We start from the raw sequence: 12,188 nt of genomic DNA on the forward strand, positions 1-12,188 counted from the left end.
AACCAATGAGGAGATAGAAAAGACAACAGCGACACCAGCGTCAACCACCCCTGAGCCTTAAATTTTAAAAAAAAATCACGCTTGTCTCTGATTTTTGCCCTCACATTTTAATCAAATACAACATAATGCATAACTTACCTGGATTTGTTCAAACTTACATCAATAAATAAATAATAAAGTAGTATTATCACCACCACCTTAAATGTTTGACAAACGCAAGAGTTCCTTAAAAATAACACGAGAGAGCGCATTCTGTAAACTGTTTATTTTTGTTATCTTTACTACAAAAACGCATTCAGTTAGTTGGTCAAACTAACATTAATACCAAGCAGTACCTGGTGTTTATTATTAGTTTTAATGTGAGAGGCAACATCTTACCATTGGGCAAGACAAATGAAATGAACTGATTGAAAAATGTACTTTATCACTGAAGTCTCAACTTAAATACTGTATGTGAGTTCATGATTTCCTCACTTTCATGTGAACAGCCTTAAAATAAATATTTCTTACATGGCAAATACATGGCAAATACACGAGGCCTCACAGCTCGGAGACCAGAGTACAATTCCACCCTCAGCCATCTCTGTGTGGAGTTTGCATGTTCTCCCCGTGCATGCGTGGGTTTTCTCCGGAGACTCCAGCTTGCTCCCACATTCCAAAAACATGCATGTTAGGTTCAATGGCAATTCCAAATTGTCCATAGATATGAACCCCGCCTCTCGCTGAAGACAGCTGGGATAGGCTCCAGCCCCGCGATCCTCGTGAGGATAAGCAGTAGAAAATGCATGAATGAATGAATGGCAAATACACATCTCTGTCCATTTATCAGAGTTCAGGGAATGAGAGTGTTGAGTGTGATGACAAAAAAATAATATCTGGATGATGTTCAGTATCCTTCATGCAATCTTCGGTTCTCAGAGTGAAACTCATCAGATGCACTTGTTCATACAACCACCGCTTGTATTGTTTCCTCCACGTTCATATCGCCCTCCACCTCTACTTCCACCTGAGGGATGATCATCTGCGGTTCCACATCGCTGGAGGACAGGCGCACCACCTGGATCTGCACGCCGGCCTGTTTCAGTCTCTCCATGTCCTCCTCGCACATCTCGGCCACTCCCCCGTCCTCCACTACGACCGTAGTGGCCTCTTCCATCTCCACCACTTCTATGGGGTCCACTGTGACGTGTTCCACCTGGATGCCGTCGTCCAGCAGCACAGTTTCAGTCGCCTCGATGTTCTGTGAGGCGATGGTGAGCCCTGCGGCGTCAGTGACCACCAGCTCTTGGGGTGACTTGTCCTCGATGGAGTGAATGTCCTTGAGGTGGGCCTTTAGCTCTTGAGAGTCAGTGAACCACACGTCACACATTGTGCAATGATTGGGCTTGTCTCCAGTGTGGCTCACTAGATGGTCTTTGAACTGGTCCCAGCTGTTGAACACGCTGCTGCACACCTGGAGAGGGAGGAAACCAGTAAGGACTCTTTCTACAACTCTGAAGCTGTCAAAATACTCGAAACTAGTCAAATATTGGATGTTGATTAAGCCAAAATAATTACCAATTTATTTAACTGCTGAATGAGTATAGTTTTAGTGACATACTGCCATCAGTTTACAGTAATATAGCAGTTTTATTTACTTGACCAGATTGATATTAAAAACATTCTGTATCTGCTTGCTTTTATCATTTAATGAGTGCGATTTATGTATTCTTTACAGAGAACTCAAAGCAAATACACACATTTGATTGTGTAAATCTGTCAGGTAGCTTTTGCATGATGCTGCCAACAAAAAAAGAAAAGAAAACACTGACAAAAATAAAACTTAAGTTGTGTTTACTACATGAAAATACAAAACAAACGACCCCCATTCTTTACTCTTATGATCGCTCTGATTCTACCTGGCATTCGTAGAGTTTCTTGCGTCCTTTCTTGGCCCCAGCCCCGTTCTGACAAGCCGCCATATGGCACTTCAGTGTGCTGTTCCTTGCAAATCTTTCATGGCAGTCTGGACACTCGTATGGTTTTTCACCTACAGAAAAGCCATAAAAAGGTGAGCTGTGGTTTTTGACAAGACAGCTTCATTCTTGTCTCACCAGTATGCTTTCGCAGATGCTCCTTAAAATGTCCAAAGTGGTCGAATTGCTTCTTGCAGTACTCACAAACATGTACTCTCTTTTGGGATTTCTGGTGCTGGGCCAGCTCCTCTGCTTCAAAATGGAAGGCGCTCAAGTGCTGATTCAGAGCGCCCTCCCGCGTGTAGCCTTTGCCACAGTGGCTGCACACGTGCTGCTTTTTCAGCATGCCCAGGTGCGTTTTCAGGTGCTGCTTGAGGTGGTAGTACAGCTTGAAGCTGCGGTCACACTTGCTACAGCGGAAGGTGTTATCCACTTGGGAAATCTGGACTTCCACCACCTCAACATTTTCAATCACTTTGGAAGCCGTCACAGTCTCTTCCTGATAGAGCACTTCCTGCACAAACACAGGCACAAACCACTCAATCAAGTCTTGGTTCCATATTATTGATATGACAAGGAATAAATAAAACTACAATTGACTGCACAATAAAGATCAATGTACCTCTTCAATGTCTCCCTTCTTGATCACCTGTAGTGAAGGCTCCCCCTGCTGGTACTTGCTGGTTATGTCTGCTAGCAGCGCCAACGCAGAGTCGTTTGACTGGGCGTCCTTTGCCACATCGACCACCTCCTCCAGTACCGAGTCCTCCACCTCAACGGCACCTTCACCTATCATGTCTATCTCCACCTGTTGGACACATTCAGGCGATTTCATGCCAGACGTTTGAGAAAGGCCTTGCTTTGTATTGACAAAACACATACGAACCTGCTCCCCTTCAGCTTTCGGCAGGGTTTCTGTGATGACGTAAGATGTCTCAGTAACTTTTCTTTGTCTGCTGTTGGTCTTAGCCATGACTGAAGGTGACTCGCTGACCCTGAAATAAAAGATATGCAATTAATGAGGGGCTGTCTACTTGAATAAAGAACCGCCTTCATTGGCTTCGCCCAATAGAGGTGTCTGGTACTCTCTGTGGTTAAATAGATAAATGCCTGAGGCCACAATAGGACAACATTTGGAAATTTAATCGTCAAAACAAAACCCTTTAGAGTCTCACTTGTTGCTGAGGGCCTTGATGGCTTCCTGCATCTGAAGGTATTCAGCAGCTTTCCACACATCGTGGGCTTCTTCTTTTCCCGCTACGACTAACGTGGCGGTGTAAGTGAACTCCATCAGTTGTCGGAAAGCCATGTTGCTCACTCCTGAAGTGACAGACAAAGCAGAAGTGGTGAGACTGTCAGCGTTAAGAGATTTACCTACCGGGTTTCCTCAAATAGTGGCCTCTGCTTGAACACACATAACTCATTAATAAACTTCATTAACAGAATTACAGTACCTTCAATCTCCACCAAAGGCTCCTGGGTAAAATCCTGGAAGAACTTGTGGAAGAACTGACTGCATGCAGCCAACACTGCTTTATGTGCTCTGAATTGGTGACCTACCAAGAGGAAAAACACTTGTTTGGAAGCTCATTGACGCAACAAGTCGCTGCACTTTTCATCTATATGGCCAAACCTACCATCTACAATCAAAGTAATGTCTGTGAACTGGTCCAGCTGCCGCTGTTCGTTGAGTTTGTCCATCATGACTTTGTAATGAGCAGGGAACTCACTACCTCCTATTACTTCAGCCGCCATTATCCACCTGATTCTTTCCTATAATCACCAGAAGATGGTGTATTTGTGAGAAATAGCACACATAGATAAGGCTCTGTGGTCATTTCTGCATGGAAACTGCGGGAACTGATATTGGCAAGGGAAACGAGGAATTTAACGAGAAGGACATCCAAATGACGGTGCATCATTAACAGGTAGTAAAGCATAAAACTTATGTTAAAAACAGACACATCAAAGCTTGCACATCGTGACTAATGAGGCAGAGGCAACAAGTCCTGCTAGCTATGATCCGACATGTTTATTACTTGTTAGCACATTTGCGAGTTGCCTTCCATGTTAGCATGCACCAAAGTGCCCCAAAAAGACGCATATAAAAAAAACACCCGGTATCCCCAAACTTAACTTACCCGAGTCCAATGTGTCTATGTTGCTATCGTTGTTATTCACCGTGTTAGAAATAAACACAGGGAGCCACCTCAGTGCTGCACATAACGTTAACGGGCCCCTTAGCATGCTCGCCATTTCACGTTTGACAATCAACATTACGTCATCAAACCGCGCATTAAAATACACTTTTTCCCGGGCAGTTTTTCTGATTGTAAGCGCCGCGGGTCAAAACACACGACGAAAAGCGTCGGTTAGCATACCTGGAAGTGGTTAAGAGTTGTTTAGAGGGTCGTTTTACCGTGATATTTCCTTCGACGTATGTAGCGCTGGCTGTGCTTGTCTCGCTGCTTTCAAAGGGCGGTCGTTCAACATTCAGGCCTCAAATTCCCACAATCCTTTGCGCCTATCCGCTCGTTGCTTAGTGACAGCGGACTGACATGTGCTAAAATATCATAATGTATTCAATCAACTCATTATACGACGTACGCATATGAATCTATCTAACTAATGATGATGAATTAACTAATGTCAGCAATGAAAAACCGGGCTCTGTAAGGCATGCTTTCACAAGCTTTTTTGCAGGCATCACCTTAAATATATTTTACCCCATTCCAGACTCAAACTATCATCCATCCATTAAGTTTGTCTTTGTTTGTGATAGCAAGCAAATAGGAAAAGTGCAATTATAAACATAACATTGCAATGACTAAAATGCTAAAATGTTACATTAAAAATCAACTGGAGTGCAAGGGTTGGCTCAAAGTGAGGCTCCGGTGTCCCACGTCTCTCATCTTGCTGGCTACACGCTAACCACTCGGCCACCGTGACGCCCTCTCAATCATATAGTCATAATTAATTGAAACATGCATCATTTGAAATTCTCTAAATAAATGAAATTCATTTTCAAAAAGCTTGTGCACCCTGTCAATGAGTTACACTGAGGGTTGCAGGAATCATCTAGTGTTGGCAGGACACTCTGGATTTCATGCCTTCCACGGCTGGATGTTTGGAACTGATTCATGCTTTGCAACTCATTTTTACAACACGTACAGCATGAGCATGAGAAAGCATGTCTAAACTTTTGACCTGTACTTTAGTTCTACCCTTGTTGGCTTATAAATGCTTATTTTGTCACCACTGTACATTGCATCTGTATTGCTTTTTCAGCTAAAAAGAGCGATCAATTTGTATGCGGGAGGCTGCTCAGACTTTTGACCCCATCACTTCATCATTTGTGAACATCACGACCTGTTTTTGCACAGTAACGTCGCTTGTCAGGTCAGACTTTGAGCCTTTTTATTAGTTCTTTTTAAGCAATCTTTACTGCTGTCAGAACCCTCTAATGCAATACTGCACGCATGCACGCAATATCCACTTGCACCCCCAAAACACAACCAAAATACTGCATTATTATTATGCATAATAGTGCTTAATTTCATGCTGACTATATCTTTTACATGGACTTTGCTTCACAACATGTTGGCCACTGACCAGAGTTCCACCCTCTTGTTCTTTTCCAGTTCCCCTCTCTTTCCAAAATGGCATTGCACAACCTGTTTTGAACAATATGTGCACCTATCAAACATTAAAGTATTCCTTATAAACTTCAATGCAAGTGCATGGGCAATTTACAGCCCTCCATAATAAACCATCTGTCTTCATTTGCCAGATTGCTAGACCAATAAACATATGCCACCTATAAACTGGTTGACAATTAAGTGGATGTGAGTTTATAAAGTGAAAAGGAAATGGAGGCATCAGCGAAAAAAAGCTCCAAGTGACCTTTGTTTCCCCTTTGGATTGACAAAAACAGCCCGAGTATAAAAAGGAGGAGGGAGCGTCCGAGGGACAGACTTGTTTTTGTTCAAGAAGCTGCTGCAACTCAACGCTGTGCAGGGGCAGCATTTCAACTTAGGTAAGATTTCACATAATAATACAGCACAAGGTTTAGTGGTGTTAGTTATACAGTTTGCGTTACTTCATTACAATTTTAGTTTAGAAAGTGTGTAAAAAGGGGATGTTTATTTCTAGAGTTTCTTGTTTCCTTGATTGTTGTGTGCAGTTGCATTTACTTTGTACTTTAGATGTAGTTTAAGTTGAACAAGTGTTTGCATTTAGTACGACTTGGATATTCTGTCTTCCAGAAAACAGATTGGGGAGGCGAGGAGGCGTAGGAGAGATGAGGACGTGCCTCAGCCTTCTCCTCGCTCTCTGCCTGCTCCAAGGGGGCGGGGCGGAGAGTGAGGGGGGCGGGACGCACTGTCAGACACCGCCCAGCTGGAGAATCGGGGCGGTGGAGCCCATGAGTGCGGCGATGGGTCGGGTGACGGTGGTGGCTCTCTTGCAGGCTAGCTGATTGTTCTGCTTGGTGCAGGCCTCCAGGTTAGTACCCTTGTCTCAAAGTGGGCCTTGTTGCATGTAAAGGAAATTAACGTGGAGTGGAACAACCCCAAAAGTGAAAAAAAAGATAGTTCAGCCAAAAAATGCATGGGAAAATATGCCGCAAATGTCAAGAAAAAACACCCACAGAAGGGTACCAATCAAGAGTAGAATTGTGATGATAACCATAGAACAGGGTTCTCCAAAGTGGGGCCCAGGTACCCTCTTTTAATGGCCCTCGGCACATTCTCAAAATACAATTTAAATAAAAACCATTTTCATGATACCAATACAGACCGATATCACATTTTTATGCTGATATCGAGCCGATAATTATTGATCGGACATCCCTAGTTAATACCCGTAGTGGATTAATTTCCTTTATATTGTTTACTATAGAAGAATTGTTTTGAAATTTAAGTCATCACCACAAAACAACTTTGGAACTTACACGTTGATGATTTGACAACCTATTGACTAAACCAAACACAACTCACTCCTCTAGAATGGATGGCCTGCGCCAGAAGATGGAGAGCGCGGGTTTGAGGGATGTGACCTACATGGTCATCAACCAACAGGGGGCGCAAGCACAGAGCCTGCACCCCATGCTGGAGCAGAGGCTGTCACAGAACATCGCACTGTACAAACAGGAGGAGGAGCAGTCCGACATCTGGCAGCTGCTGAAAGGAGCCAAGGATGACTTTTTCATCTATGACAGGTTAGAACAACAGCAAGGAATCTGTTAAATAATCTTGGGCAAAACTGTCTCAGCTTCACAAAAACGATATATTATGTTCACATTTTTCCACTTTCCCATGTATTTATTTATTTATTGATTGATTGACGGATTTTATAATTTTATAATTTTATAATTTTATAATTTTATAATTTTATAATTTTATAATTTTATAATTTTATAATTTTATAATTTTATAATTTTATAATTTTTATAATTTTTATAATTTTTACAATTTTATGAGGGCGGCACGGTGGTCTAGGGGTTAGCACGCAGACCTCACAGCTAGGAGACCAGGGTTCAATCCCACCCTCGGGCATCTCTGTGTGGAGTTTGCATGTTCTCCCCGTGCATGCGTGGGTTTTCTCCGGGTATACTCCGGTTTCCTCCCACATTCCAAAAACATGCTAGGTTAATTGGCGACTCCAAATTGTCCATAGGTATGAATGTGAGTGTGAATGGTTGTTTGTCTATATGTGCCCTGTGATTGGCTGGCGTACCCCGCCTTACGCCCGAAGACAGATGGGATAGGCTCCAGCACCCCCCGCGACCCTCGTGAGGAAAAGCGGTAGAAAATGAATGAATGAATAATTTTATAATTTTATAATTTTATAATTTTATAATTTTATAATTTTATAATTTTATAATTTTATAATTTTATGATTTTATGATTTTAATTATTTTATTATTTTATTATTTTATTATTTTATTATTTTATTATTTTATTATTTTATTATTTTATTATTTTATTATTTTATTATTTTATTATTTTATTATTTTATTATTTTATTATTTTATTATTTTATTATTGAACTCCAGTTTTTTTTTTTATTACAGAACACACCATTAGCAGCCTTCACATTGTATGGAGTCAGCCATGGCATGTCTGACATGACACAGTGAAAAAAAAACATTCTCCTCCCATTCAGTGTGGAAGTGGTACATTTTAAGGCTTTACAGGGCTCTAATAATGATAAATCAATGTATTGAGAAAGTCATAAACAGGCTTCCTATGCTGTAACTACCAAAATATCAATAGCTACTTGGAGGAAATTGACGTGGTCAGGTCTGAAACCAACAAGGGACCACACTGTATGTTGCTTTTTGTGCAGTGTTGCCATTTTATGCTTCAAGGAATTCAAGGAACATGACAATACTAAAAATGTTTAAAAATGAATATCCTCAAACACACGACACCTTGTGAATAAAATCTAAGACCACTTTTTGACTCGTGTCTTTTTAAAACATCTTTCCCATCAGATGTGGACGTCTCACTCACCAGATCTCCCTTCCATATTCCATCATCGGCCAAGGCCACATCGAGGGGGCCATCAAGGATGCCTACTGCAAGCGCTCATGTGGCGCCTGTGAATATGAGGTATGGACCATACTGTATCTGTGTGGCGTTTCCATGTTCTCCCCATGCTTGGATGGCTTACTTCCTCTCACACTGGGATAGACTCCAGCTAACCCACCACCCTACTAAAGAAAAGCACTATGGGGTGGATGCATGGACGGTATCCTCACTTCTCTATTTAAATTCCCGCAGAGTGTTGAGATCCCGAGTGAGTGTCAAGTGAATGCAGACGAAACGCCTGCTGGACCAGCAGTGGAGACAGACATGGGGCATCATCACGGGCACCATCACGGGCATGGCCACCATCATCATCATCACGGGCGTCACCATGGAAACCATGACCCCAGTGCGGGTCATCACCAGGGTGTAGGTCATCACGATGTAGGACAACAGCCTAGTGTGGACCTCCACTTGCAGGAGGCGCAGGGCCCCCTGTTGCAGCGCCCGTGAGCGCCCGAGACAGCCAGGTGAAAGCACAGCTGACAGCGCACAGACACCCCGGACGCCTCCTCGCAGGCCAGCTGATGCTGACACTGACGGAGGCTGTTCGGGGAGGTGGTGGCCAACCAGCCCCTCAGCTTGTGACACTGCGAGCAGGCGCTGCCCGCCTCCTGACAGTGACACAGGCTGGATGAGGTCAATCACGTCAGCGAGTCCTGACAGTGACGGCCGCTTCCTGCTGACTGACAGCCGCTGCCTCCTCAGCCGGAGATGTGAGCCTGACCCCCGGGGGTCGTGAGCTGAGAATGAGGCCACCTGTAAGCTGACTGTCAGCTGAAAGGTTAGAGGTCATTGCCATGTTCCCAAATGATTGCTTCCCTTTGGGTCTTGCCATGGTTTATGAAGCCAGGCGCAGAAACTACGCTCTAGTGGCGTCTGGCGGAAGCCACCATGGATGGATGGGAGACGGTCATTACGGAAAATGGCTGACGGGTTTATTAAAATGATTACAATTGGGCACCCCAGAATATTTGAGCAAATATATAAACGATTCATAATGCAAGATAAATGGGAATTTTGCATGGAATCTTTTGGAATGCACTGGCCCATGAATGGACACAGCTTTTACTAATGTAAACACAGCACAATAAGAACCTTTTTAAACTCTTTCATAATCACAACCACTTCTGGCATTCACATACAGTAGCTACTTGTTCTTGCTTGCACAATTGCACACGTTTATACAAAGCTTTTTATGGAAAGTCTCCACTGAGGGTGAACGTAATACAGTCACTGCTTAATGATGGTTTCTGTGGGAAGGTGAAAGGTCACCCAGAAATCTGATACTTGCACACAGATATGTATTGGAAAGATTTTGGATGATATGTGGAAGTGGACAGTGGAAGAAATAAAAGTCAATTTAATTGCTTCATTGCATGTGTGTGTGTGTTTCTTTGGTTCAAATGGGGACTGGTTTTGACAGAATTTGAATATCTGCAATATAACAGAAATAAGTAAGTAAGTAAGTAAATAAAATAATAAAAAACAGTCATTCTAAAAATACTAACAATAATAACAAGACTAGATAACAGTCAAAAATAAATACGAATTAATTTGTATTCTGTTCCAAATATACATATTTTTACATTCAGTACTCTACTGTATATTGTTGACACTCTAACACGCATAACCAAACTTTACCAGCAGGTGGCGACAAATGCGAATGTGAATGAAAGACACCGGAGTGTATCTGTCCGAGTTTTGCATACTGTATAATAAATCAGACATTTCCACAAATAAAGTAATTAATACAAATAAATAATTCAACAAAGTTATAAAAAAACAAAACCAACGAATCCTCTCCATATTTCATGAGGTTTAGTCTAGCTTAATTAGCAGAATATATTAATATTGTGGATATAATATGGCTTACACTACATTGCCGGCAGATATATTTTAAGGTACAACAATTAAATGTATATTAATATTTCAACTGTTTTCTTATAAAGCATCCTTACAAATACTACATATTACCAGAAAGAAAGTAATGCAGTTATGTAGCTTTCAAGGTACATAGCCTCATTAAATGCTTTAAATTCTCCAAACTACACAAAATATATATTTTTAATTCCTCGAGATTTCCGTTTAGTTTAATACGTTTAATAAGTTTAATACGACTACTACTACCACTAAAATCCTACTACATTTGTGAAGGATATGTTTACTTGTGGATCCAATAACGCAGTTTTACCAAACCTGGCCAGCAGATAGCGACAAAGGTCTATAAAAAGTTTTAAGCGCCAAAAATCATTCATTTATTCATTCATTTTCTACCGCTTATCCTCACGAGGGTGGTGGAGCCTATCCCAGCTGTCTTCGGGCGAGAGGCGGGGTACACCCTGGACTGGTCGCCAGCCAATCACAGGGCACACATAGACAAACAACCATTCACACTCACATTCATACCTATGGACAATTTGGAGTCGCCAATTAAGCTAGCATGTTTTTGGAATGTGGGAGGAAACTCCACACAGCAAACTCTACACAGAGATGGCCGAGGGTGGAACTGAACCCTCGTCTCCTAGCTGTGAGGTCTGCGCGCTAACCACTCGACCGCCGTGCCGCCCCACGCCGAAAATCATGAGAAAGATTTTTGTTTTTCCTTGAAGACTTCTTATATAAAGTATATATATATATATTATTTTGTAATGTACAACTGTAAAGCTTTCTAATATATTTTCAGCCAAATGTTGAAAACGTTCTTAATATGGTGCAGTTCTATACTACTGCAAAGCCAACTATAGTGTGGTAATGTATAGTCTGTAATGTACTTTAGAGTAGTAATGCACATGTACCGTACTGTACTTGTAAAAGTAGCAAAAGGTTAATTCCCAGTTTGTTTAGTAATGATATCAACACACAATGCTCTTCCAGCCTCAAAGTGCATTACTTTCAGTGTGGATCGCCTGTCAGACTGTATGTCAGAAAAGGTCAACAAGCAAGCGGAGGTAATAAATTAGGACAATGTGCACTGCCTGTGTGGGCGTAATTGGCCTGAAGATCCAATACAAAGCGGAGGGAGCCTTATGGGTAATTACCTACAATGTCCCGAGACCAAGAACTGTGAGTGGCTGTCTCTGTGATTCAATCAACCTCATAGAGAGCAGCAGTACACAGCCTCTGTCTTAATTGGCCGATAAGCTTTCTCCATGCTTGTGCAGTCCACACTTTTTTTTTTTACCTCCTTTATGTCCAAGTGAAACAGTGAACTCATTCGCACTGTACGTTTCTCTCTGTGGACAACAAATAAGAACAATTCAGACCTGTAGAAGACTTGTAGGTCAAATACATATTTTTTAATGATGTTATTATCTATCCATAATGGCTGCATGAAAAAATCTGAAAAACTGTAGAATAAAGTAGTAGATTTACCAGAATAAGTTGTACATTTAGGAGAAAAAAAAAAAAGTGGTAAAAATATGAGAAAAAGTTAAACATTTCCAAGAAAAAAGGCATAACATTACGAGAATAAAGTTGTAAATTTATGAGAAAAAACTAAGAGAATAATGTCATAAATTTAGAGGATAAAGTAAAAATTAATGCGTATAAACTTTATACTCATATTAGTTTTTTTCTCATAAATTTACGAGAATATCCAAAATTTACAAAAAAAAAAGGTCTAATATTACGAGAATAAAGT

General features: G+C 41.5%; 2 protein-coding genes across 4 annotated transcripts; one reads left to right on the forward strand and one right to left on the reverse strand.

The window, feature by feature from the left end:
- Window positions 1–215: 215 nt before the first annotated feature.
- On the reverse strand, window positions 216–4,514 carry znf131 (zinc finger protein 131). Of its 3 annotated transcripts, none has more exons than XM_058070462.1 (9): window positions 4,337–4,461; window positions 3,593–3,728; window positions 3,410–3,511; window positions 3,131–3,275; window positions 2,842–2,950; window positions 2,578–2,763; window positions 2,094–2,469; window positions 1,899–2,029; window positions 216–1,453 (listed from the first exon to the last, which is right to left on the reverse strand). In XM_058070462.1, the coding sequence occupies exons 2-9, from the start codon at window positions 3,708–3,710 to the stop codon at window positions 944–946; spliced, it is 1,677 nt and encodes a 558-aa protein (XP_057926445.1). In that variant the 5' UTR covers window positions 3,711–3,728; window positions 4,337–4,461; the 3' UTR covers window positions 216–943. The 3 variants fall into 3 exon arrangements, with proteins under 3 accessions (XP_057926445.1, XP_057926443.1, XP_057926444.1); XM_058070460.1 differs by having other exon boundaries at window positions 217–1,453; window positions 4,375–4,514; XM_058070461.1 differs by lacking the exon at window positions 4,337–4,461 and adding an exon at window positions 4,097–4,239 and having other exon boundaries at window positions 217–1,453.
- A 1,361-nt stretch (window positions 4,515–5,875) lies between these two features.
- Window positions 5,876–9,920, forward strand: selenop (selenoprotein P). Its single transcript, XM_058070467.1, has 5 exons — window positions 5,876–5,991; window positions 6,221–6,458; window positions 6,961–7,173; window positions 8,452–8,569; window positions 8,741–9,920. The coding sequence occupies exons 2-5, from the start codon at window positions 6,256–6,258 to the stop codon at window positions 8,996–8,998; spliced, it is 792 nt and encodes a 263-aa protein (XP_057926450.1). The 5' UTR covers window positions 5,876–5,991; window positions 6,221–6,255; the 3' UTR covers window positions 8,999–9,920.
- The last annotated feature ends 2,268 nt before the right edge of the window (window positions 9,921–12,188 follow it).

This window comes from Doryrhamphus excisus, chromosome 4 (assembly GCF_030265055.1).
Source record: "Doryrhamphus excisus isolate RoL2022-K1 chromosome 4, RoL_Dexc_1.0, whole genome shotgun sequence".
Lineage (NCBI taxonomy): Eukaryota > Metazoa > Chordata > Actinopteri > Syngnathiformes > Syngnathidae > Doryrhamphus > Doryrhamphus excisus.

Bases quoted from the DNA above. Each gene is read 5' to 3' on its own strand.
- znf131 (XM_058070462.1), bottom strand. From the start codon at position 3,710: ATGGCGGCTGAAGTAATAGGAGGTAGTGAGTTCCCTGCTCATTACAAA. The intron at 2,951-3,130 runs GTGAGACTCTAA...CTTTTATTTCAG, and splicing joins ATCAAGGCCCTCAGCAACAA to GGTCAGCGAGTCACCTTCAG. The intron at 2,764-2,841 runs GTTCGTATGTGT...TGTGTCCAACAG, and splicing joins CGAAAGCTGAAGGGGAGCAG to GTGGAGATAGACATGATAGG.